Here is a 26,109-nt window from a genome sequence, read left to right as displayed (position 1 = left end):
ACCTCATAGTTATACAGAGCATTTTTATATTTAACCAGCTGTTGGTTAAAAGAAAATTATATTACAAAAAAAAACCGAAGATTACAAAGATTTATTTAAAAATCCTTTGAACATCCTAGTATTTTACCTATGTATATTTAAATAATCTGTCATCCTCTTATCGAAGGATTGAACGTATCAATGATTAGCATTACACATAGTATAAATAAGTCAACCCTTAGTATGTCTTTTAATTTTATCCAAATGCTGAATTTGTGTTACAAAAGCTGAATGTTTACAGCTGTTATGTTAAACAAATTATATTACACCAAAAGCTAGTTTAGAATCTTAGCGTCGGCTGCAAGCCTTTCAAAAATTAAAACTTAATTTCTAAATAACTGGGACCCTAAACTAAAATTATGGCTTCGACATTCCCTAGTTCTCAAAATTATTTTTCTCTCAACACAAAACTCATGAAAATCCGTTGAGTGGTTGATTCAGAATCGTGAAATAATAAAACACTGTTTCGTTTTAATAATATAGATTATCTTCATAATACTTGAAACTGTTTTGGAAATGTTTTTAATCAACCAATCAAAATTTTCAATTAAAATATATATTTATATTTCATTTTACTATGTTTAAAAAAATTCCAGCCCAATACCTGATATAGTTTAAAAATACCCCAGCAGTTCAAAGACAGAACGCGGTGCAGTCTAAAAATAAATCAGTCTCAGTTTGTTTTAGCGGCAGTAGAAGGTGATAGGTTGCTTCATAGCATTGTTGTGTCCAAAGTAGATAGTCAATATTCCATTGTATGATGGGAGGAAGTGATCCGTTGTGCGTCGTCTGCAGACAGAAAGGGCCTCTCACCTGCAGTTCCTGCAAAACTGTGTCCTACTGCAGCAAGGAGCACCAGAAACATGACTGGCCCAAACACAAGCAGCAGTGCAAGCCTTACGAGGTTACAATAGTTTAAATCACTTAAATGATAATAAATATTTATTGTTCTTGATTGATTACTGCTGATGTCTCAGATGCAGACAGATGTTAGTTTATACATTTTTTTTAAACACTTAAAATATAGTAAAAAAATATTTATGAACGACATCAAGTTGGCCAACAAATAATTAATTGCAAAAATTTTTCATGTGGTAAGCTATAGCACAGAGAAGTAAGGTACAGAGGAAACATTCAATTATACTATTCAGTGGTGTCTAGCACTGGTTCTTGTGTCTAGAGCAAAGTCCAACACTGCCCCTCCTTACCCTCATACACTACAATGCTCACGGTGGAAGAAGACCCTGTGTCCTGTGCAATAGAATTTTTAACATACCACAGCTTAAAGCTCACGGTCGTTCCATAAGCGTGTTTTCTCTGTACCTTAATTCTTTGAGGCTATAGTAAATTTAGGAATTCAGGATTATTTATTTATTTGGGTTTCTAAGATTAAACATCATCTAAACAAGTTAAAAACCCTGAATCCATATTGTTTTCTTCTATTTGATTATATTAGTTTTTTTTTTATTCAGAGGCTTCCTTGCAGGCTTCCTTGCACTGATTATAGCACGCCAAGTAGCTAATTGACTTACTTTGGCCGCACTCATTTTTTTTGCCGCACTCCAGTATTCCAACCAAACAACTCAAAACAGAGTGCTTTTATTAGGCATGTAATACGTGTATGCTTGAAAATAAGTTGGCAACACTTAAAGATTACTATGACTACGATCAGCTGGTGCAGTGTTTTCCATTTCGTTCAACGATTTGATCTTATCTAACCAAGTATAGTATTTGGAAGACTAAAAATATATATGCTGTATAGTAACAGTAGGAAAAATATAATGTGTAACGTGAGTGCAAAGTGCTACTTCGCACACTAGTTTGATTGATGATTGATTGTAAGAGGGTGGACTCATGGTCCAAGCACGTCAACCGAAGCTTATTGTGCATCCCACTTGCCACTAACTAGGTAAGCCTATGCCTGTGTCCCTAACTAGGTGCAGGAGCTTTTGCCCAATGTTAGCGTCTGGTTCCTCACCTGGCTGCTTTAGACCAAACAGAGCCCTTCTCCTAGCCTGTAGTCCATCGCAGTCCAGAATAATGTGTTTTGCAGTCTCATCTAGTTTAGTTACACAAATAACTACAAAAGAGATGTATACAATTGAACACAGTAATATTAACATCAAAATGTCTTTGTTCACAATAAACTGATTTTCCCGTTGTAAACTCACAGGTAAAGGTGAGCAAGGAGCTTGGCCGCTACCTCGTAGCCTCCCGAGACCTGGTGGCAGGGGAGGTTATCATGGAGGAGGCTCCCGTAGTAGCGGGGCCCAAACTGGCGGACCCCAGCCCTGTCTGTCTAGGCTGTCTGCGACCCCCGGGCCATGCTAGGTTAGTAGCTGGATTCCTAGTAATTAAGATCAAACAATAGCCACATTTTTATTTATTTCCCTATGTGATTTTAGCAGCAATTTTGTTTATAGTATCCACGCAAGAGAATTTTGTTGAAAGTATCACAAAAGTATTGAAGGGAAAGCAGTTCGAACTCCTAATTCTTTGTAGATATATCAGGGATAACACATCTTCTCGCACCATAGTCCAACACATGGACCACTAGGCACGTGTAGTTCGAAGGAGCCAATGAGGACAGTGCGGTGTTGCCAAAACTAATGATACCAGCTGATTTGAAAATTTTGTTTAGGAATTTAATTAGTGTTGTCAATGGGCAATATGGCAACGTCGCACTATCATTGTCTTGTGATTGGCTGCCGCCAACTGCAAACTTTCGTGGCCCTGACTGTAGTTATTTATAGGACTATTGTTTTATGTCTTTATATGTAGTCTGTAGAAGCATTAGCAATTGTATAATGAATACACAATAGTAAGTAACTGTCCTATGACTCCTCCTGAAAGATATCTACTCAAGTCTCAGCATGCAATGTTGAAAACTGCCCTCCTGCAAATCATTACAACCTAGTACAAGACACTGCCTCTAAAGCCTGAGATAACATTATCTACCCCTGACTGACCCACTGTGAGCAGGTGTGACCAGTGTGGCTGGCCAGTGTGTAGTCCGATGTGCCCTGGACTACGAGATCCTCACCATCACGGAATTGAGTGCAAATTGTTGTCTCTCTCACCTGTCACAGACACTCGGCAATGCAGGTTAGTGCATCCATGTTGTGTAACAATTAGGTAATGAAACAATACTCTCTGGGACACTGTCTCTTTATTGTAGCTATCTACTGAATTGTTTATTTTTTAAAGATAGGCCAATTTGTGCTTTATTTATTTTCAAATACCGATATATTGGCGACTTAGCCAATAACATGAAAAATCCATGACATATAAGTCTTATATTGTTATATTCAGCCTTAAGTTAGCTACAACATTCTCTGTCGCTCTGAGCTGGAATTTTTAAAAGTATTTAAGCTAAAATATTTAAAATTTTTTTAAATATTTTAAAAATCCTTTTTAAATATGTTAAAAAACTTTTACAGTGAATGTGAAATATTGGTTTTTGATGACACACTCATAGGGAATCTCATAAAATGTACAATAATGTTAGTACCTATAGATCTTTACCTAGAGGGTTTTAGGATTGTTTTTCAGGTCCTTAATAATACAACCGAAGCTATTATATTACAAATCGTTATGGAGCCTTCTTTAACCCCCTCCAAAAAGTAAACAAACGGTATCAGCAAAATTACACACATACTTTCTCCCATTAGCTTGTCAATATCCGTTATAATGGGTAAGTGGGGGTAATTTTATGGGTGAAATTTAAATAACTCGTTAATTGTAATTTTTAACAACTTTATTTTGGGGAAGGGGGACATTGTGTTTAGGGTAAAGTTAATAGGACCGTAACAAACTAAATTTCAAACAAAATCGTTCAAGCTCTTTTTTGTAAAAATCAATTCATTTATGGGGTTTTACACTAATATGAAAATTGTGTGTTGCAGATATGAGTGTATTTTGCCACTGCGCTGTCTTCTACTGCAGAAGCGCAATCCTAAGAAGTGGAAAACAATTATGTCACTAGAAACTCACATAGACCAGAGAGGACCTTCAACTGAAGTTTACAAGTTAGTACTTCTTTGGTATTGATAAGTTTGACAAAAATTCACATTTGTAAATGGATTTATTTGTAGTTGTACTACTTGTGCTGGGTGAAAATGAGAACTACAGGAGAAAACTTTTTAATGTATTCTTCCCATGACGAGTTTATAAGAAATTATTTTATAATTAAATGATTTAACCATTTGAGTCCTAGAGGCTAATATGTCAGCCACCAAGAATATCCTAACCAAACATCGTTTACTAATCTAGGCATAAATAACAAAAATCTTTTAAATCCATCCCTGACCTAATAAACTGCAATCTAGGGGTAAATCTTAGGACTGCTATGATTTAGCAGTTTATTTTGAGTTAACTAAATTTGATATTGTGGTCTGACCGATGTGTGAGTCGTTTTAAGTGTTTTCCCTGGCCCCAACACCTTAGATTGAGGTTTTTTATCCCATCTCAGGTCCAATGAAAACACTGCTCTGGTGATATTTTTGTAATAGACCCGAAATTGCAATAATGACTAAATGTGTTATTACCTGTGATGTAGTTCCAAAAGTAACTATCGTGTTACTTGTTTTGGCAAGATGCCATCGTCAGACACTTCAGTCCAGGGAGTACATTGAATTTGCTTGATTAGCTTCTTTGATGTTTAAACACCGTACGGATACACGTTCAACACTTGACACATAAGGATACCACATCAAAATAAATAATTTGTATGAAGAGATATCCTGGAAACACCACATTGCCGGTACCCGAGCAGTAACAGACTGTTGGTGGGTTCAGTTCAAGTCAGCGCTCAAATTGATAAAATGATTGAGCGCTGACTTGAATCCTCTTTTTTTTAGAACTGCAAGACAGGTAATAAAAACCCATTTAGTTGCTCTGGTGAAATGAATTTCACAAAAAAAATTTAAAAATGTATTTCATTATTTTTTTATAATGTAAAAAATGTATTTCATTATGAAATTCATGAAAAGTACACCTATCTGTGTTAAAAGCTTGGTGGTGGAAGTTCACCTAAAATAAATAGTGAATGGATCAAGTGGAAGTTTATAGGAGTAAACTGTGTGAGAATGTTGTAATATTTTAAAAACATATGAACTGTTATTATGCCTAATTTAAATTATGAATTTCTTTGCTGTCTAACAGTTGATCTTTGTTGTCTATCTACATTTTGTATTTGTATGTTACAAATCTTACTTGACTTCAGAGTTTTATTTGCACTTCAGAGATCCAGCTCAATTCAGGAGTTTTAACAACTTTTTGCTTGTATCCACCAACAAATTGTTTAGTAAGAAATTGGATACTTAGGATTGTAGTATGAGGGACACCTAGATATCAATAGCTATAATTGAATTATTAATGTAACGACTAACGATTAAGTAATCCCTGTAGCTCAAAATATCAAGCTTGTACATTAAAAATGGATTCACCTTCTACATCAACTGGATCCAATCTGAATTTTATTTTCAGGGAGCTGAATGAAAACGTAGTCAACTACTTGATCCAAAACTACCTCTCCAAGCTAGACAGCAGTGCACTAGATGACATGTCACCAGATGTGATCCACCGTATCTGTGGCGCTATTGATGTGAATGCGATGGAGATTCTGGAGAACGACATGGAGGTGTTGGCCATCCTGCCTACAGCCTCCATCATGTGTCACTCGTGTGTCCCCAACACTAAACACACCTTCCGCAACACAAGGGTGACTGTCAGAGCTGCTGTCAACATTCCCAAGTAAGTGACACGAAATTGACCAGTTTTTGATAGTTTGATTCTAATATATAATTAATATAATATAATTTTGATAGTTGATAGTTTGATAGTTGATTCTAATTAATCTCAGTTACTGAGGAAAGACGTTTAGGGAGCATACAGTTCTAGAGAACAATACAAACTTGTACTCATACAGCTTCATATTTTGTGAAGTGTGAAGTATAATTAGGAAAATACAAGATTTACCATCATTAACATTAACACCTAGTACCGGTTATTATCTGTGTATTACAATAGTATTTGACGAAACAAAAAGAGTTAGTCATTTGATGAAGCAGGGGTTTTGGTTTTGTCTCACATGGTAATCAGGTGGACCAGCTAGATTAGCAAGGGAAGAAAAGATCGTGGTGTTATACTCCGTTCACAAAATTGAGGCAGTTTGAGGGGAAGTACCCCCACTACTTATTTTTTCTTAATGTATATAGTGTAGCTGATTGATGTATGGCAAACATCAGCTGTTAAGCTATTGTTTTAAAGGTAGGATCAAGTGGAGGGGATAGATTTCTTCCCCTAAAACCGCATACATTTTGTGAATGGAGTATAGTATCAGATTTGAACGAATTTGCGTGGTTGAAATTTAAAGTTTGTTGTAGGGAGACCTTAATTCACGGCTAGTCCTCATATTAGGACTAAAATTGCCTTATTTGCGTTCACATTTTTAGGTGATTTGTGACTTTTAATCTGATAGTACACAGAAATATAGGCTTACAACCACCAATACATCTAATCTTACAATTTTCCTGATTTATCCAGAGGACAGGACGTCACCCTGATGTATACTCACATGTTATGGACCACCCAAGCCAGACGGGAGCATTTGCGGAACACCAAGTACTTTGACTGCTGCTGTCCGAGGTGTTCTGATCCTACTGAGCTTGGGACGTATATCAATGCTCTACGTTGCCTGTCCGAGACTTCCCAGGTACTGTACAATATCTACAACTCCTCAAGGTAAGAAAGACCATTCTTTGCAACTTAGTAGGAGGAATTCATCTTCCTGAAGAAAAAGTGATTGATAAAATGCAGTCATTCATCAAGTACTTGGACTTTGAAGGTCTTTAAAGATATTAAGTGAATGAGGTGTTCAACAATCCAATACACCTAGGAGGTGTACACCTCAGATTAAGCACCTCAGCCCGTCTCCCTCAGATGGATAGATACATGCACCAACAGATCACAACACTGGTCAACAAAAAGTCCAAACATCAGTCATAATCTTTTGTTTGACCACATTGTATGTTTCAGGGAAATGTCTGCGGAGGTTATCAATACCCTAAGAATCCTCTGGATAACAACTGTGTTTGGTCCTGTGACAGATGCCCGATGTTTCTCACTTCCCAGGAAGTCTGTGAGCTCATCTCTACTTTGGACGTACAAGTAGAAAACATCCAGTTGGTGAGCATACTCGATGTGATCGTCAAAGTTATTTACCATTCAAACCTGGTCTTTTATTTAATTTCCGTTTTGATCGGTCAATCTTTATTCTTTATTGTGATCTCAACATTCTCAACCACCCTTGGCATTTTTCATTCTTTTTCCAAATGTACTACATGTCTTTACTTGTTTCTGTATTTTTGAGGGAAGGATTTTCAGTTTACAGCTACCTCACTGCAAGGTATTATTATAAGTCTCAGGTCAATCTAGGATCAGGAACTTAAAGTTAGAGTGGCATTTTGCCCCTTGACAATTGCTACTCAGATAATCTAAATCAAAAGTGGTTAGATCCTTGCACTTTGTTGCAAGACCGAATGATTAGTTGGTTGCTAAGATGTCTTAATGAGGTTTATTTAGAGTTTTACTTATATATGTCAATTATCATACCCTACACTAAATATCACTGACAAGAAAATGTATTGTTCCTTCGCTTTTCTATAACTGTTCAGGTAAGTTAGCTATGAATCCTTTCCTCAAAAAATACACTTCCTTTGATTCATTCAGCCAATAACGATATCTTTTTGTAACCCCTTCATATTAAAAATTTACCAGAATATTTTTAGTAAACATTTACATATCTACCATTATTCAAATTGAATACTGTTTGGTGTTTAGGGATGTCTGATATTAGCGCATATTAAAACATTGAATGCGGAAAATATATCAGTTGATCCTTCCCCAGGTCCTGAATTTTTTTTACATAAAATCTTATTTTTGTTGCTCGAAGTGAGGATCCAGGTCAGAAAAAGTGTTTCGAGCAGTTTTTTCCAATACAAATGGCGTCCATTCAAAATCGCCGGTGCAAGGCACCGTGACAAAAATACTCCATTTTTGGTCTCACAAACACTGTTTTTCACATTAAAAATGTTAAATAGCACTCAAACTAATATTTACAATTATATATACAGCCCCTTCCTCCCTCCCAACCATTGTTTATTTCAATAACAGTGAATCAAGGAACTGATTACAATTTGGTATTGGGGAGTCCATCTTTATTGAAAGGCACAATAATAAACTATAAAATATATTGTTGTGTCATATTAAAAGCAAAAACACAAAAATACATCAATAAATTGTGCAGGGGGGAATTTACCAGCCTCGGGAGACCGGCACCGGTCCGTGGGAATGGCGGTTGAAAAAACACACACAGTAGGGCGTATAGGTTATGTAATGCTAGCAACGCACACACAACTCCGGTCCTTTCCACAACGTTGCGTCACACTGAGTGATTCATTTTAGCGGGACCTGGCCGGGCATAGGTGACAGGGCCAGCCTGGGCGCGCGTTCGGCAGCCGTTCCACGGTGACCGGCCAGCACTCAACGTGTAATAAAAATCACATACAGGAATATTATGGAATTACAATTTTACTATCTAATGGAACTAAAAAGCAAACTAAAGAAGAAACCAGATTATTGTGGATACTTAGGTTGACAAACTTAGCAAACTAGACATATTAGTTAACTACAAACAGATGCAGCATAGACTACTTAATATACCAAAAATGTAATTAATATTTATTTTTGTACTCTTTGAAATCCTAACCAAAAAAAATTGCACTTGCAGTCATTCTAGATTGTCTTCACTCATTACTTCTGTCTGCAAACAATTGTTCTTATCAATTTGACGCAAATCCACTTTAGTCTGTAGATTTTCCATTCTAGGAATACAACCATTTATACTATACTTTTCTTTTACATTAATTGTGGTTCGTTGTTTAAATTTACTACCATAAAGTTCCCTTTTCCATTCTCTTAATTAAATAATTTTACAGTTTTAATTTGACACTACATTAGCAATCCAAGATATTTTACACCTAGATATTTTTTTCAATGTTCTTTCTTATGTCAAGCTATCCTTTACCATTAAATAAAAAATGATTTGAAAGAAGCTTAAAATTTCCAAGATTTAACTTCACTTCACTCATCTTTACAAGTTTGTCTGAGAACAAAGCGATTACACAACTAACTTTACTTATGTACTTGGAATAAAACTTTTGAGGAAGAGTTAAGCGGAAGTTGAATCTTGAGATAATCGCTTCTTCCAAATCGACTCTATCACTGTGTCTTTCTGTTCATTCAGTTTTCTAAATGTTCATGCTTTAGCCTTTAACAGCTGCTTCATTTACTTTGTTTGCTTTCCATACTGGCTATGTACTACTTGGGTCTATCTTATACCAATTGCCCTGGAGCTACAAAAGAAGCACCATTCGATGTGTGTGTTTCTGAAGTAAGTCTACACCATCTCTGTTTTTTGTGACGTTCTTGTCGTTTTTTGCTTTTTCCAGTTTTTGTCTCAATGTCTAGTGCTGTACATGAGGAGAGAAATGAAGCTTATGTTTTGGATTTGTAAATAAGAATCATCCATTTTCATGTTAAGTTTTAATTTTGCATGATGTTTCTACAAACTTTGGAAATATATAGTATAGATGTTTTTGTGAAATTATGAAGTATTGCATCTGTGAAATATTGTACAGGTGTGCCATTGTACCTTTGCTTAGTGTAGAGGTAGATTTTACTAGTGTGCAAGTAGTAGTTGTAGTTTGTGAAGCAGGCTTTATAAGAATGCATTTCGTGTTCAGTTGCAACGTTTTAGCACAGCCATTAGTTTGATTATAGATACTGTAGCTTATCATATTGTAGGAAAATTGTTTTGCTGTTTTAGCAGACCTTTAAGAAGGTCAGTCATTTCATTTTATGTAGTCAAAAAAACAAAGGTAAAAACATTATTTGACTGTTCTATTATGCTTAGCTATTATATCAAAGTAAAAAAAAAAAAAATAATACCGATAAAAAACCTTTAGTAGTTATTTGTCTTTGCTGAGTAGAAAGGAGTAGCCTAGCTATATAATTTAACAACATTTTTCAAGGCCTTTAAGACAAAAGGAACAATTACCAAGCATGGTAAGAAAAATTCAACCATAAACCTTTTACAAACTTGAAAAAAATCCAGTTCACTGCTTGCTTTGCTTAAAACATTCTCCCCTAAGGCCTATTAGGACTGGGATATGCAAAGTCGAAAGAGGTCGCCTACCTGGTTTAGCAAGCTTTGAAGTAGACCTTATGAGTTAATCATGCAAAAACTTTTGTAGCAAAAAAGTTTGTTTAAAATACGAGTTTTTTGTGAAAAAGAATAACAAATTTGGACATTTCCAGAACCAACCTACAGTAGACAGCCTGGAAGATCTTCTTGGGAAGCTGGAGACAGTTCTACATCCTCACCACTATCTGTGTTATAAGATCAAACACTCCCTGATACAACTGTATGGCCATCAACCCAGTTATCTGCACTCTGATCTTAACGAGAAGGCACTAATCAGGAAATCAGGTACTGGAACATTGCAAATGTACTTAGTTCTTTCATTCTTCCTTGCTTTCTTAGAAAAATGATCAAACCTGGAGATATCATAGATTAGTACATACCAAATTAATATGACAAGGTGAGTTGGGGGCTCAGTCGGGAGCATCACGGACTTAAGGCCTAAGGCAGCAATGTCGTGGGTTCGGATCCTGATCAATGCCATTTCATTTCATATAACTTTATTCATTTAAGTACATACATAAATACAGGAATGGCGTCAAGAGTAATTTAATAAAACTAACTTAACTAAAATACTCATCATTATCATACATGGCATAACAACATACCATCAATATAAATAGCTTTCCAGATCAAATAAAACAAGCAGTGCAATATGAAAGTTTATACATGAAAATATCAAAATTAAAAATACAGATAAAATTATTTTAAAACCAAAAGTTTCAATTTAAATGAAATAGAGCAATTAATAACTAGAATAATATAGAACTAAAACTCTTCAAAGGAGTACATAGCCTTGTTGATAAGAAACTTTTTCAATTTTGATTTAAATTTATTTTTGGAAGTTTCTAATTTAAGCCACCAATTTTCATCAGTACAGTTCATCCTTGTACTGTACTGGCTTACCCCTTCCTTTGCTGGTTACGTTCTACGCACAGGTACATAGCCAATGTGGACCAATGCCAGGTTTAAAGAGGCCGCCAATCTCTAAAAAAAATATCAAAATCGCCAAAATCGGAAATCGGACCATATAGGTGTAGTTCGTAAACCACTTTTAAGTTCAGGGGAAACCCAAAACGGTTATTTCTAACCAAAACTCATCTAAAAAGTTTTGACAAAAATAATATTTTCCACATGTAGAGGGAAAAAGTAAAAATGAATACATAACATTTTTATGTGCAAAAACCCTTACCAGATGTTTCCATGGCTGTTCCAGACATTTGTCGTGACTTGATCTCAGTTACAAACAAGATAGACCAAGGCCACGGCAGGCTGGGGCTGTACTCCGCAGTGCTCCATTTTGAACTCCACTCGGCTCTCATGGAGTTGTACTCGCGCAGGAAAGACATCTCGCTGCTCCGGGAGGCCAAGGCGTCGCTGGAGGAAGAAATCGCTTTCCTCCCGTCACAGGAAGGAGACAATTCTCCAGAGTACCGGATGAGAGAACTGGCAAAGAAAGCTCTCATTGACGTGAACAAGGTGCATAGCTGTGTCAGTGGGAGTAGTTAGTTCTTATCAGTTGTAAAGTTGTAATGATTTGATTTGTAATAAACTTTGAAGTTTTTTCAGTGGTTTTATGTAACTGTTACCTTGGTAGGAGAAATTTTGTAAAGTGATATAATAATATTTTAAAGAGTACTATTTCTGCAAACATTCTTACAGTGTATTTACAATTCCATTCGCCGTAGGTTGAAGAACTTAAAAAACATACTTATATTCTACAATTTGAACTTGATTCACAATTATTATATATACTGTAAACAGTCTTGATGTTTCTTCATGTATATGAAATAGCCTTGCTGCCAATATAGGGTAGTAAAATCCAAGAGTCGAGAAGTACAAATTCATTGACTATCATCAGGGTAATATTAATTTTTAAACAAAGTGGAAGACTGTAATTTGAATAAAAAACTTTATTAAATATTAGTATTTTACAGAACAGTCTTATTATTATGATACAAACTATACAATATAAAATATACCCAACAACACAAGATACACAAGTACAATAGTAATACTACATTATAAAAATGCATTTTGCTTCTTATAAAGTTTGTATTCATCGTACATACTCTAATACCTATTTACACAAGCCATAGGGCTAAGTCTAAAAAAATTAGTTTAAAAGTTCAATCCCTTCAAAAGCTTAATGATGTTTTTTCACTTCCTTTTTGTCAACAGCGTGATAAGTCTTATGGACAGGTTCAGGATCAGGTCGTCTAGGGCATGGTCCAACATTTATTGTTTCATAATCTGAAAAATTAAAAAACCAAAATTTATTAATTTATTAAGAACCACGATACAAAAAACTGTTTCGTCTGAAAAAATGGTCTAACATTTTATGTGCAATTCAAAATACTTAGTATTTTACGATGTGTTGTATGTTTTAATCATCAATGACAAAACAATGGCAAATGTAATGTAGTTCTTGAACATGTCTCGTTGAAACAAGTAACACTGTGCATTTTTGGGACGCTGACAAGGAATTTGTGATACTTGTGTACGTTAATGATTTATGGCAGTTTTTTTAGTTACCAGTTCCATAACAGATGTTGTGCCGCAACATGTAGCATGGACTGTGGAACTCCATCATGAGGCCGCGATTGCTCACAGCGCAGATAGGCTTAGTGTCAAAACACATGTTAGAGCAGATAGCAAGCGACTCTGTGTCATCTGAAAAATATAACTCTTGAATTGTTAGGTAACAAAGATAGTATTGTGTACAGACATTACAATTAATTAGTAAATCAAAGATTTTACAACACTTAGAGAACATAAAATTAATTACCAAAAATGGTCTTCTAAGTATTAAACTGTGAAGCACTGGAGGTTGCTGGATCCATCCTGAGAAACCCCTGAGCTTTTTGATGGTTCAAAACTGGGCCCAGCTATTCTTGATCATTGGGCTTCATATAAATGATTATATAAACTAGGTGTGCAATGCAGTTGTATGCTTGCAATATTGAGCGGAGCTAGCATATTAATCCAATACTTTTCTAAAGTCAATTTTACATCTGTTCCTCGCAAATGAGATTAAATACTTGCAGATCCAATGTCAATGGTATATTTGGTTCACTTAAATGGAATGTCTATTTGCAGTATTCTAAGTCAATTATAAGTCTGGTTCACGCAAATGAATTGTCTACTTGCAGGAACCAAAGTTTATGTTTCATCTGGTTCTCATATATTAAATGTCTAATTACAGTATCCAATGCCAATGATACATTTGGTTCGGATAAATAAAATGCCTATGACGGTACGCCATTGACGGTTTACATAAATTGAATGTCTATTTGCAGTATTCCAAGTCAATGATACGTCGGGTTCACGTAAACGAATTGTTTACTTGGAGTATCCAAACTCAGTGGTGCATTTGGTTCATGTAAATGAATTGTCTACTTGCAGGATCCAAAGCAGTGGTTCATTTGATTCACATAAATGGGGTGTCTATTTGCAGTATCCAAAGTCAATGGTACGCCTGGTTCACGTCAATGGAATGTCTACTTGCAGTATACAAACTCAATTGTATGTAGGCCTAGATTTGGTTCACATAAATGGAATGGCTATTTTGATTATTTAAAGTCAATGGTGCATCAGCCTTATTCCGCCGACCATAATTATTGGTATTTCATTTTGTAGTAAATTATACTCAATTATATTAATCCGATTGTTCTTCCCTTTTTCTCTGTACGGTATTTGTAATATGCTATTTAGATGATTCGTTAACTAACATATGTTGCGACTCTTGTTTACCTTTTTATTGTTACCTCGCAAATAATGTCATGGCAACCAATTAACCCATTAGGCCCATGTTAAATTTACAAAAGTTTGAATTCACGTAGAGAAAAGCCCTGTAGTCCGATTTGTACCATTTCAGACTTATACCTTCCCATGGTTGGTCACTATGATTGTGCTAAATTTGGTGCAGATCGCTTCTGCCGTTCAGGAGGAGTATTTGTAAAACAAAAGCAGGAGTGTAGTATAAGAGCTTCGCTTCGCTCCGCTCAATGATCCTAGCTAATGAAACAGCTGAGCGTATTGAGTAATAAAGAGACAAAGACCATCTCACAATATTCTACACTCATCCTTCACTCATATTTGGGTTAAAATATGCACCTAGGTGACGTCCGCATCTATATATCTTAATAGGCAAGCATGTTTCTTTAAAACCTTTTTTCTGAACTCGTGTGCATCGCAGGGAAAATCTACGCATACTGTTAATAAGATATTTTCCTGTAGATGTGGGGAACCCCTTTAAAAATTGAAATAGGCTCAAATATAAGCACAAAAATAAATTTAAAATAAAGAAATTAACATGGGCTTTAAGGGTTGCCATGCTGGTGACAAAATAACAACGAAATATAAACAGAAAATAAAAACAAATGGAAGAAATTATTAGAAAAGGTTTAAATACCTGCTATTAAGCAATCCAATTTTGTTGCTAGAACAACTAGTTTTGGTGTCTGTGTGACACCATCATCAGGCTGCACAAGGACAGTTTTCTTTCTTCATACGAAGAGCGTCATATTTACACGAAAATAAATAAACATTTAAACACGACACAAACACGAATACGAGACATTTATGGTAACTGATCAGTTAAGAAAACAGACTACGCTAACCCGGTGGAGCTTGAGTCCAGACTGCAGGTGGTCAGTGTAGTGGTGTACGTCCGTTATCTTATCATCCCAGGTTGCGTCCTGTCAATCACACCTCCCCTCTCCAGTAAACCGATGGCAGTGTCATACATAAAATTAGATGAGAAAAGTTGTTGGTCATTGAGTACATTATGGTGGTCGGATTTTACTGCCTTATATATCTCAAACTCTTCCAATGTGTTAAGTTTATATCTGTCTTTAAAAAATGTAGAATATCCATATTGCTGCTGATGTTGGTATAATTGTGGCCTTGGGATATTAAATGTTCGACAAAATCCTCTGAGAGCATATTCCAAAAGCGTCAACAGCCCACCAAACATCATCTTTTGCCGTCATTTTATGTATGACACTGCCCTCGGTTTACTGGAGAGGGGAGGTGTGATTGACAGGACGCAACCTGGGATGATAAGATAACGGACGTACACCACTACACTGACCACCTGCAGTCTGGACTCAAACTCCACCGGGTTAGCGTCGTCTGTTTTCTTAACTGATCAGTTACCATAAATGTCTCGTATTCGTGTTTGTGTCGTGTTTAAATGTTTATTTATTTTCGTGTAAATATGACGCTCTTCGTATGAAGAAAGAAAACTGTCCTTGTGCAGCCTGATGATGGTGTCACACAGACACCAAAACTAGTTGTTCTAACAACAAAATTGGATTGCTTAATAGCAGGTATTTAAACCTTTTCTAATATTATTTGGCAATCCGGAGGCTAACAACTACAATGAAGGAAGAAATTACAATAAAATCACATGTTTTATTTACAGCGTGGGGTGAAAAAGGAGAAGCCTTTACCATTGACTTACAACTAGACATTCCATCCCCATGTTGTTGCCAGTCTTTAAATTAAATTTGTCATAGTTGATGTGAGCCACCAACAGATTGCGCTAATTTCTGTTGAATACATGATTTTTTTAACAACTCAAACTTATGGAATGTCTTGTTGTGAGCTGTAGCAACTGTTATGACCTGTTATGAACTTTGTCAGAAACAAAAAATAATGTAGAAAGTATGATTTTAGACACGCATTCAGTGACTGCCTCACACAACTACATGTTTTTTAATTTAAAAAATTGTGACAGCTGGTCCATATAGATGGAATGTCTATTGTCTACTTCAGTATCCAATAGTCAATGTGTGTACATTTAATATTTTTGGTTGAGTTTTCAACCACTGGACGACCACTAGTCTCAATTAATTGATCATTGTAACCAAATGGCAGCAGAGTAAAAAATCTATCTGCCTTAGAACTAAATCAGAACCTTAATGTAGTAGAAACAAATACCCAGTAAATGAATATGACGTATTATTATGCACAAATGTCATTTCAAGAGTAGTAGAAGTCAACAAAGAGTATTTTATTGTTATGTATTTAGATAAACTAAATAATCATAATACGTAAGTTTAAAAATAGTATTTATTTACCTGGAGTAATACCAAGAAGTAAAACTGGGAGAAGTAGCGCTCTCATCATCTTTGCTCAATGGAGTATAACAAACTAAAATGCTGAGTTTGTGACACTGTTATATAATTCAACTCTATCTTGATGGTTTATTTATATGACCACTTTATTATACACGCCCCCAATTCATAATATCAAACATTGATCATTATTTACTGAGTTAACAAAACAGATTGTTTATTGTTTTAGATGACATATTTGTACGCAGTTGTGAATGAGTCATAGAACTGCTTCGCTGCTAAAATATTTGGGTCAGAAGTGACGGAAGTCATTTTCATTACAGTAGTAGTTACATCACTTTTGATGTTAAAGATTGTAGTTATGAAGTCAAAAATATTTAACCTTGATAACCCGGAAATTGTTATTGTAATGATTAAACAAATTTAAAAATAATTGTATTTAAAACTTTTTTCAATATTTAAATTGAAATCCCTCACTATAACCATAGACAAAAAGAATGAAATATAGACTGTCAGCCGTCCTGCGGTTGCCATGGTTACCATAGGTTCCGGCGCACACCGCTGTAGTTTACGTAGCGCGTACGCCGTACCTACCGTGGTGCTCCAAGCGGTGTGCGCCAGAACCTATGGTAACCGCAGCACAGCTGACGGTCTGTATTAAATTCTTTTTGTCTATGCTATAACTGCCAAAATGTTCATTAAAAAAGTCCTTTAATAAAACAGAATACTGTTACTGAATCATTAAGTATATTATATCAAATTAATAATCTTTTACAATTCATTTGAAAAGACTAGTCAAAGCTATTGCCAATCTGATAATTTGTTTTTTCCAAATCCTGCAGGACATCAATAAGGTCTTTGGTCACAGTTGATGCATAGCCTACAAAAATATCAATGTGGTTTTAGGGTTCTTGACATCTATTTGGGTTTTTTTCAAACTATGTCTATCCATGTTTGCCTCCTGGATTGATAATGAGTAATAATAATAATAATAGGTTAAATACCTTGCTTACGTCCTCAATCCAAGTCGTCTTTTTATAATGAGTTTCGGGGCCAACAGCTCCATTGTAAAATTGTCTGTCTTGTTAATTACTGTTACCGGTACACTGACTGACTGATTCATGTTAGCCGATAGTCTACCCTTCTTATATGTGAATTTCAACGATGACCAAAGCTATTAACAGTAATAATTAACAAGACAGAAAATTTGACAATGGGGCTGGGCTGTTGGCCCCGAAACTATAGTCATTATAAAAAGACTAATTGGATTGAGGACGTAAACAATAAGGTATTTAGCCTATTATTATTATTATTATTACAAACTATGTCATTAGTAGTCAATAACACAAAAAAGTAACTGTACAATTTATTTATAATTTGCCTCCAGGGTTAATTAAATAATAAAAATAATAGGTTACTAACCTGTCGTCAATCAATCATCAATCAATCAATCAATTGTCTAGTTTCCAGCGGTTTTCTCCTTGGTTGGCCTCGCATGTTTTTTATATTTTTGTAAATCTAAATGCTTCTTTGTGTTAACTAATTTTGACAATGGCAAATGCAAGAAGATTATGTTTGACAATTTGAGAGAAAAGGATTTGAAAATGGGGGTATATCCCATTGGGGAAGGAATTAATGCGCTGCTTGCAGCACCCTCTGTCGGCAATTAATTTGACAAAATTTGTAGACTTTTACTCTAATTACCATAGAAAGAAAACCTTAGGTAATAAATTAATAATTCTTTCACCATTTTGTTCACAGTAAAATTGTCTACAGAAAAGTGGTAATTGGATAATCAAAGTGTAAAACTAAAAAAAACTAAAATTATAAAGTTTATAGAATTAAAACTTTTAAAAACAATTTTTTTTAAGTAAACTTGATATACAAATTCCAAGATTAATCCAGACACCAAATAACACTACTATAAAGTTCAATTGAATCCATACATAGAAAAATCAAAAGCTGTGTACTTTTATCCTACTAATATTATAAATGAGAAAGTTTGGATGTATGTATGTTTGTGACAAGTAAACGTGAAAAATACTGGTCGGATTGGGCTGAAATTTGGCATGATGATAGCTCACATTCCCGATTAACATATAGGCATATTATTATCTCAAAAATCCTTTCGGGCTCTGCCCCAGTGGCTCTGCAGTTCCCCATGTTAACCTTATGAGTATTCATATTTAAAGGGAATTAAAACATTTAACCAGCTGTTTCAACTAAAAGAGTTGGTTCTATGATATGCAATTAAAAATTTATAAGATTTACCAACAGGGTGCAGCACTATTATTTTTTCATTTTTTATGAAATCAGCTAATTCGAACTAAGCAGCAACAAAACACTGTGATACGCAATGAGAACTGTCAAAGTAGGATTGTTTACAGTATGGTATGTTTTTAATTTCATGAATAATTTGTGATATTTTGCGAATTTTTAATAATCTATCTTTCTCTATTGTGTAGGTGAAGTGGTAGAACATTATGGCTATGGTAGATGTATAATACTGTAGCATACCGTAAATTTGAGGAAGCAAATTTTCTTAAACTGTGTCTTCTCACATTGCAAAAGTAAAGATCGAGTATAACTGCAATAAGCATTTTATACTTATTTGCCAACCCCGTACGAAGGACGGGTACTCTGCTAGTAAGTAATAATGAGAAAAAAAAATTGTTTGCTTACCTTACCACAGCTGATTTTTGGTGATATCTGGTTTCCATGGTAACACAAAATTGTTTGTTATTCGCTAAAATAAATGAGTAAATACGCAAATCAAGAAGCAAGATATTTATATTTATAAACATTATAAAAGTAAGAAGAAGCAAAAAGGGAGGAAAATAATAATAAATTAAATAACTAGTGGCGCTGCGTAGCGGTGACACGAGCGGCACTCGTAAGTCGGCAGTCGGGCCTGGCGGAGGGAAGGAGACCATTGGGAAGGCCAAGGATGAGATGGATTGACGAAGTTACAAAGGACCTAAGGAGTATGGGAGCAGACCTGCAGCTGGCAGAGGACAGAGGATCCTGGAGGCACATGGTTTTCCACCGCCTTGGTTTTCAATGGCCACAGGAGTAAGTAAGTAAGTAACTAAGAAAATAATCTCGTCTTCGTCCAAAAAACTTGTTGATGATAGAGAGTTTCTGATTAGGAACTCACCAGCCAATAATAATAATGGGTTGAACTTCATGATTGAGGGGAGCAGGATTGCAATGGCGTTCTATTTTGAAATTTGCAATGTTTTGGGGGTATATTTATTTTAAAACTGATGGACACAGCTAAAACTTTTACCTTAAAATTCTAAATATTTTTTACTTCTATCTTGTGTCTGGCTGACCAATGAACCATAACATAAATAAATGTACCTGACTATTGCAAGCTTAATTAGTTACTTAAGATAGCCCCAATTATTTAAAAATCAATGTAGACATTGAATTTAGTTTGGGTTTATGTGCTTTATTATATATGATCATATCATATTTATTCCAGCAAGGGATAGAGGACTTGCTGTTGAGAAATAAAATCACACAATATAACTTTAAAAACTTATTATAATAAAGTACAAAAATAGTTCACTTATTCACAAATAGCTGCTTACAATAACTAAATATAACAAATAAAAAACTGTTTGGCACTAAGTTGTTCAATAAATAATACTAATAATAATAGATAGGATTAAGTACAATCAATAAATCAGTCTATACATCAATTGAGAATATACACTTGCACTTAACAAATTGATTTCGTCCTCGCTCGTAACAGGTCGTAGGACAATGCTTTTCCCTTGATTTTCTTGACAGTGACTTGTATAAGGTATTCCTTGCCAGGACGAAGTTTTGATATTGTCTGTACTAAAACATTCCTGCAAACAGAGTTCCAAAGTAGTAAAACTTAGGTCTAGATGAGTTAAAGATATTTATAGCAAAACGTTTTAATAATTTCACAGATGTCATTGAGACATGGTAATTTTAAAACATGCTTATATTTTATATGCAATATTTCAACTCACAACATAAAAACATTGCACCTCAAATTGTAGGACAGTATCCATCTCCAATTACTTCAGACAAAAATAAATTCACTAATACATTTGTTAATGTTTTATTGCAAGCTGCAAACCTGTGATCGTTCGCTGAGAAGTCCTGACAATGTTTGACGGCAAAGTCAAGCTGTGTGCGGAGTCTGTAGTCGAGGTTGCATTGGTTGGGTCTTGGGTGGAAATGTGCCTCCGACTCTGCCACTGGAACTGGAGAAGCAGATACACAATACCTGCAAATCATTGGTTTTATTTAGAACGTTGTATAAAGCTAGAAGTATGAACATTTATGAGTTCATTCCTTTGTGAAGTGTTGTAAAATGTAAGAGTTTCTTAAGCCGCATGTCACGAGGCCAGTAGGCAGGTATGTTACCTAGCTGCCTCTAATGTATTTTTTCAATTACCTGAGCCAGGTAACCAACCATACTACTCACAGGTGAACCAACTCAGGTGATGCCAACAGGCTTTGTGTAAATGTGTCTTTAGAGTGGCTTGTTATAAACAAAACTCTTAAAATATTGATATAAAAAATTGATTATAATGTAAAGAATGTCTTAATGATTCACGAGGATGAAGTTGGACAAGTTGTTAAAGCACTGTTTTTCTATCTTGGAGACTGATGTGCTTCCAATCCTTATATATAATACGTGAAGGCGATTTCTACAAAACACTACTCCTCCGTTAATAATGAACGGAATTTTACAAACGACGTGTCAAAATAAAGTATTTTTTGTGTAGACGCCCCCTTTCACCAATTCCTGTAATAAAAGTCCTCGGGCTTTGCCCCACAGGCCATCAAAATCCCAATGTATTAAGAAGAAAAGATTTTGTTTACTTAAACAGACAAATAATTTGTTTTAATTACAGCTGTTCATAGTAAGCACATGATACACACAAGAGCGTTCGTTTTCAGAGTGAGTTCATTTCCAATTTCTATAACTGGAGTGGAGTGATTGATTACATTATCTTGGAGTTGACTCTTTTACATCGGAAATTATATGACTGTAGGGTTATTCGTTTTGAAATAACGCCTGTAATACTTTGCAATTGCTAGAATTCGAACAACAGGTGCACTAGTTACCAATGAATATGTGATAACTCTGTGACCCAATATTTCTGAACCCAACTGAAGGTCCATCTTTCTAGAAAAGATAGAATAGACCTTTGGGTTTGAAATCAGTCATTCAAACCAATTTCTGGCATATTCATTTGGTATTATGACGATAAGAATGATTAATTCCCATTTTCTTATTGACAACTTATATTGTATTTTCAAGGAGAATACCAGGCTAAATTATATTCTACCATAACAAGGGTTTGGAAAAGTTGTCGTGATTGTAATGGAACATATAAATACACCAAAGACAAATACATTTTGGGTTGAATTTGGCCAAGTAAAAATAATTCAAGTGTCATGAGCCAAAACCAAGATCGCCCAATAGTACTCCAGTGTTAGTTTTTTGTTTCGTTTTAGAGTGATTCAGGCAGCTGGTCCTAATCAACGTGTTGAACATTCGCCAATATAGAAGGTACATTTTTAAATCTTCAGACCACAAAAAACACTCTTAACTGCACTGCTACCAACCTGACTGACTGTGTGGTGACAGGCATCCAAGCAACAGTGATAGACTCGCAAGTTCTCATCTCGGAGTACTCGTGGACCATAGCTTCTGTTGGTAGCAGTGGCATCAGCGATGGCTTCGTAGTTGCTAGGACCTAACACAAATACAAGGCGTCATGACACAACCAGGATGTTAAGGTGTGTTATTCAAGTTATGAAATCTTAGATGAAGCTGCATTGGCAGCTAACTAGCAGTTTACTAGTTTTATGTTTCATGTATGGTAGTTTCCCTCACTGGACCCTGGAAAAATAAATTTAAACATACATTTTGTCCTTAAAAATTAACAGAAGTTGGCGCACATCAGGATTCTGGTTCTATTATGCACGTAATCTGTGTACACTTGGAAATAGGTTGGCAACACTTAAAGGTAATAATACTATAAGCAGCTGATTAATTGACTATTATAACTACAATTTAACCTGTAATTTTGTGTTTATAGTTTTGGTATTTCTGAAATTTCTGGACTTTTCTTTTAAACGTTTTTAAAACATTCCTACGATCTTAAATAAACAAGAAAATACCTTTAAAGCATTTTTTTAGGCTCAGAAACCACTTCAAATTACAAAAAAATACGGAACTATTTTCTCAAGTCGCGGAGCACATTGCTTGCCGAGGAAAAAATAGCGGAGTGATATGTACCGGGGACTACTTTCTCTAGGGCACCTTTTTTGTGTTGCCAGCTGAACCTAAAAACGTGTTGTATAGTGTTTGAAAGACAAATTATTTATATGCTTTATAGTGACTGTAGGAAAAATATAATGTGTAACACGAGTGCAAAAGGCCTTTGCTGCACTCGAGATCATTCCTCTCGTGTAAACATTGCTCTTGTGTGCAGCAAAGTGCCACTTTGCTCTCGTGTGCAGCAAAGTGCCACTTTGCTCTCGTGTGCAGCAAAGTGCCACTTTGCTCACTAGTTACACAAATAACTATTTCGTAACTGTAAAACTACACTATTCAAGTGAAACGGAAGGTGTTATCATATCGTGAATAAACACTGTCTCACCTCCACCCCGAGTATCTGTCGCATCTGACGAGCATCGGGCACGAAGACTATGAGAGTGTAGCGTTGTCCAGGCAACACGTTGGGGACCTGCAGTAGCTTGTATCCCTCCACCAGTAGCCTGGGCAGCACAGTCTGTCTGCGTAGTCTCACCTCCACCACCACAGAGCCTCCACACGGCATCACATGCCAGCGGAGTGTGGATACGGCACCTGCCTGACCGGCCCTCACCTGTACAAGTAAGTTTGGTAAGTTGGGGGTCGTTCGTGTTCTTAGATGGGGAACAGCAATGTCTTCAAAACATTGCTATTCAGGTCAAGCGACCCGCTACCCTTGCCACGTCACCTCTGACTGGAAACTGCCTGTGACTTTGAGCATTTAAAAAAATTTAATCAAGGTTTTTAACTTTTTTCATATGAATAAGTATCCTTTATTCATTTATTTACATAAATAAGGATTTTATTTGATTTAGAAAAAAATTAAAACTTTGAACTACCATAACTTTTGACAGGATTGATGTAGGGACCTCTATTTTGCACCATTCTTTTTTTATTATAACCTTTACAATTAGGTCTATATAGCTTGATAGGGGTTTAAATTTGAAAATTTCAAGTTACCCCCAAACTACCCCTTGGGGGAGGAGGGGGTGATAATTTACATACGGTACACTCTAAACTTTCTTTTTTGATCATATAAACTATCCCTGAATATTATAAATTTATCTCTATTAATAAAAAAATTAAAATGCGGGGATAGGACTTTTAGACACACAAAATAAAACATTTTAAATTTTTATTGATTTCTAAACGTGTTAACGTACCTTGTAACGAAACAATGCTCTTCCTCCCATTTTCCTGATATTAACAGTGACAGGTTTGTTATCCTTTAGCCCTGTTGGCCGTAGCTTCATCTCATACTTAAAGGCTGCGTTCGCATAAAGAAAGCTGAGTTGGGTATCTTTGTTCATCGCAAATATATTGAAGTAGTAATCCCTTCCCTTCTGTAGGCTGCTGATGGTGAAGCTGCGTTCGGCACTGACATTGGTAATCTGCAAAAGTATTACAATCTGAAGTTCATCACATAGAAAAAATAAAATATGATATCTAACACTTCTCGTCATAAATTACGTTGGGTCGCCGGAATTTTATCCCCCTGGAATTTTACCCCCTGACGTCACTATGACGTAGTAACCTGAGTGGCCAAAAGTTTGTTCGCGGCCGGAATTTTACCCCCGCGGATTTGGAAGTCTAATGAAAATAGCCAGAGCGTGATTAATTAGATTAGCGATGAAAACCGGAATTTTACCCCCTGTCCATATAACTAGCGTTTCGACAACTGAAGATGTACGGGCCGGATTTTTACCCCCTGGAATTTTACCCCCTAGACGATTTTAGAAATGGAATGATTGATTTTCTCATTTCTGTTTTTAATTAATTGTAAACATTTCATTATTTAGTAGCCTATCTTTATGTATTTATTTTGTAAAGAAATGTTCGAAACAATTATCATTCAGTTGATTGTTTATACGTCATATTAACCAATTGTTGGCTTCAAAGATCGAATCCTAATACTAAAATCTCAAAATTAAAATTAAAAACCTGATCGTTTCTAGTTAATGTTACAAAGAAATTAATTAAGGCTACTTAATAATAAAATGTTTACTATTAAATTAAAATAGAATGAAGATAATTAATCATTCTCACTAATTTATACATCTGGCCAGGGGGTAAAATTCCGGGGGTAAAATTCCGGGGGTAAAAATCCGGGCCGTACACTCTAGGTTTTTATAATTTGATGTGTTCTGATTAAATTCACAACCGTGAAAATATATGTTCAATTCCGCGTTTAATCCATCGAGCTGATGTCGCGAAACTCAAAAGTTCGCGGCCGGAATTTTACCCCCTGGTTTGTGACGTCACGTTTGCCCAGGGGGTAAAATTCCAGGGGGATAAAAATTTGCTACCCCATTACGTTTCATGGGTTTATATCATACAATACCATAGTAAAAATTCATAATCTTTTTTTATATTGTTTCTAAACTTAAAACACATAAATCTGGTTTGATCTTGAGTTTTTGACAACGGGCTACCTAAAAAAAGATTGGTTAAATAATAACAAGACAGGGTTTTGTCCGTGTCTTATAAAAAGTCTAAAAATGTCTATGGCATTGAAAACCACAAATTAACAAACACTAGCGAACCTGGCGCACGTAGTCGTGCGCAATCTAGACATAGGAGAAGAAGGATTTGTATTGATATTTTTTATTTGGCGTTTTCTGGTTTCTTGGTTTTGTTGTTAAAGGTGGAGATGGTAAATGCCTAATTACGTTCGCAGATTACATGCGTCATTGGAGTTTTTTTGTAAAAGTCAGTAAAAGATTATCTTTTGATTAAATCGATGATAACCTAAATGATAAACCAAACCCCCTCGTTCCCATCACCATCACCTCTGGCTTAAGTATGGGACTTATGTGCCAGGCTGCTTCCCCGTGAAAAATCTTCTTTCTTCTCAGGCTTCGACCACTTTCAATCCTCCTCCAGACACACTATGTGTCCAAAACCCTGACAGCATGGATCCCTTCCTTCCATCGCCCTGAGTGATAGGGATCATTGGGATTCGCTCTAACCTTTCCTCTCTCCTTCATGGGGAAATTTCATTCATTTTCTTTCTTTGTTTTTGTTTGGTTCTTTTTCCAATTTAAAAGCCTGTACGTATCCTTGTTTCTCCCTATTTCCCTAGCTACTTTCCTAAACATCTCAATTGTTTTCTTGTCTCTCATCAAGTTTTATTTTATTGTCCTAGACCTTTCCTATCTTCCTGACTTCTTCCTGTTCTCTTCTATTTGCCTTCTGAAGTGGACAATTCATCAATACGTGGCTCATAAGGCCTCTATTTTTTTTAGCAGCTGCATACTTCCACTTCCGCCAAGTTAAATCTCCACAAATCGCCTTGAAATTTTCCATGCCCCATCTCCCAATCTTGTTCCAGTCTTCTTCTGATGTTTGGAATATTTACGAACGTTTCCCTCTCTTTCTCATCTGCTCCCAGCGCATTTGCCACTCACACT

The 26,109-nt window shown here is 35.6% G+C and overlaps 2 protein-coding genes across 3 annotated transcripts in view; one reads left to right on the top strand and one right to left on the bottom strand.

Moving 5' to 3' along the window:
• The first annotated feature begins 733 nt into the window (after window positions 1-733).
• On the top strand, window positions 734-11,959 carry LOC128990001 (SET domain-containing protein SmydA-8-like). Of its 2 annotated transcripts, XM_054412204.1 has the most exons (10): window positions 734-943; window positions 2,213-2,370; window positions 3,022-3,144; window positions 3,945-4,067; window positions 5,527-5,793; window positions 6,586-6,754; window positions 7,078-7,228; window positions 9,414-9,493; window positions 10,420-10,591; window positions 11,520-11,959. In XM_054412204.1, exons 1-10 carry the CDS (start codon window positions 797-799, stop codon window positions 11,810-11,812), a joined length of 1,683 nt encoding a protein of 560 aa, XP_054268179.1. In that variant the 5' UTR covers window positions 734-796; the 3' UTR covers window positions 11,813-11,959. The 2 variants fall into 2 exon arrangements, with proteins under 2 accessions (XP_054268179.1, XP_054268181.1); XM_054412206.1 differs by lacking the exon at window positions 9,414-9,493 and having other exon boundaries at window positions 7,078-7,227; window positions 11,520-11,958.
• A 7,984-nt stretch (window positions 11,960-19,943) lies between these two features.
• The window catches only part of LOC128989391 (protein NDNF-like), a 36,998-nt gene continuing 30,832 nt past the window's right edge, over window positions 19,944-26,109 (bottom strand). The window contains exons 6-10 of the mRNA XM_054411281.1: window positions 23,863-24,090; window positions 23,046-23,273; window positions 22,006-22,136; window positions 20,504-20,653; window positions 19,944-20,246 (exon numbers count right to left, since the gene is read on the bottom strand). Of these exons, the coding sequence (XP_054267256.1) occupies window positions 20,114-20,246; window positions 20,504-20,653; window positions 22,006-22,136; window positions 23,046-23,273; window positions 23,863-24,090 (870 nt within the window). The 3' untranslated portion in view covers window positions 19,944-20,113. The remainder of the gene's footprint in view (window positions 20,247-20,503; window positions 20,654-22,005; window positions 22,137-23,045; window positions 23,274-23,862; window positions 24,091-26,109) is intronic.

The sequence above is a fragment of the Macrosteles quadrilineatus genome, unplaced genomic scaffold (genome assembly GCF_028750875.1).
Source record: "Macrosteles quadrilineatus isolate MER2022 unplaced genomic scaffold, UCM_ALF_1.0 Scaffold_3__2_contigs__length_128488019, whole genome shotgun sequence".
Lineage (NCBI taxonomy): Eukaryota > Metazoa > Arthropoda > Insecta > Hemiptera > Cicadellidae > Macrosteles > Macrosteles quadrilineatus.
This window is presented reverse-complemented; position numbering and strand designations above follow the sequence as displayed.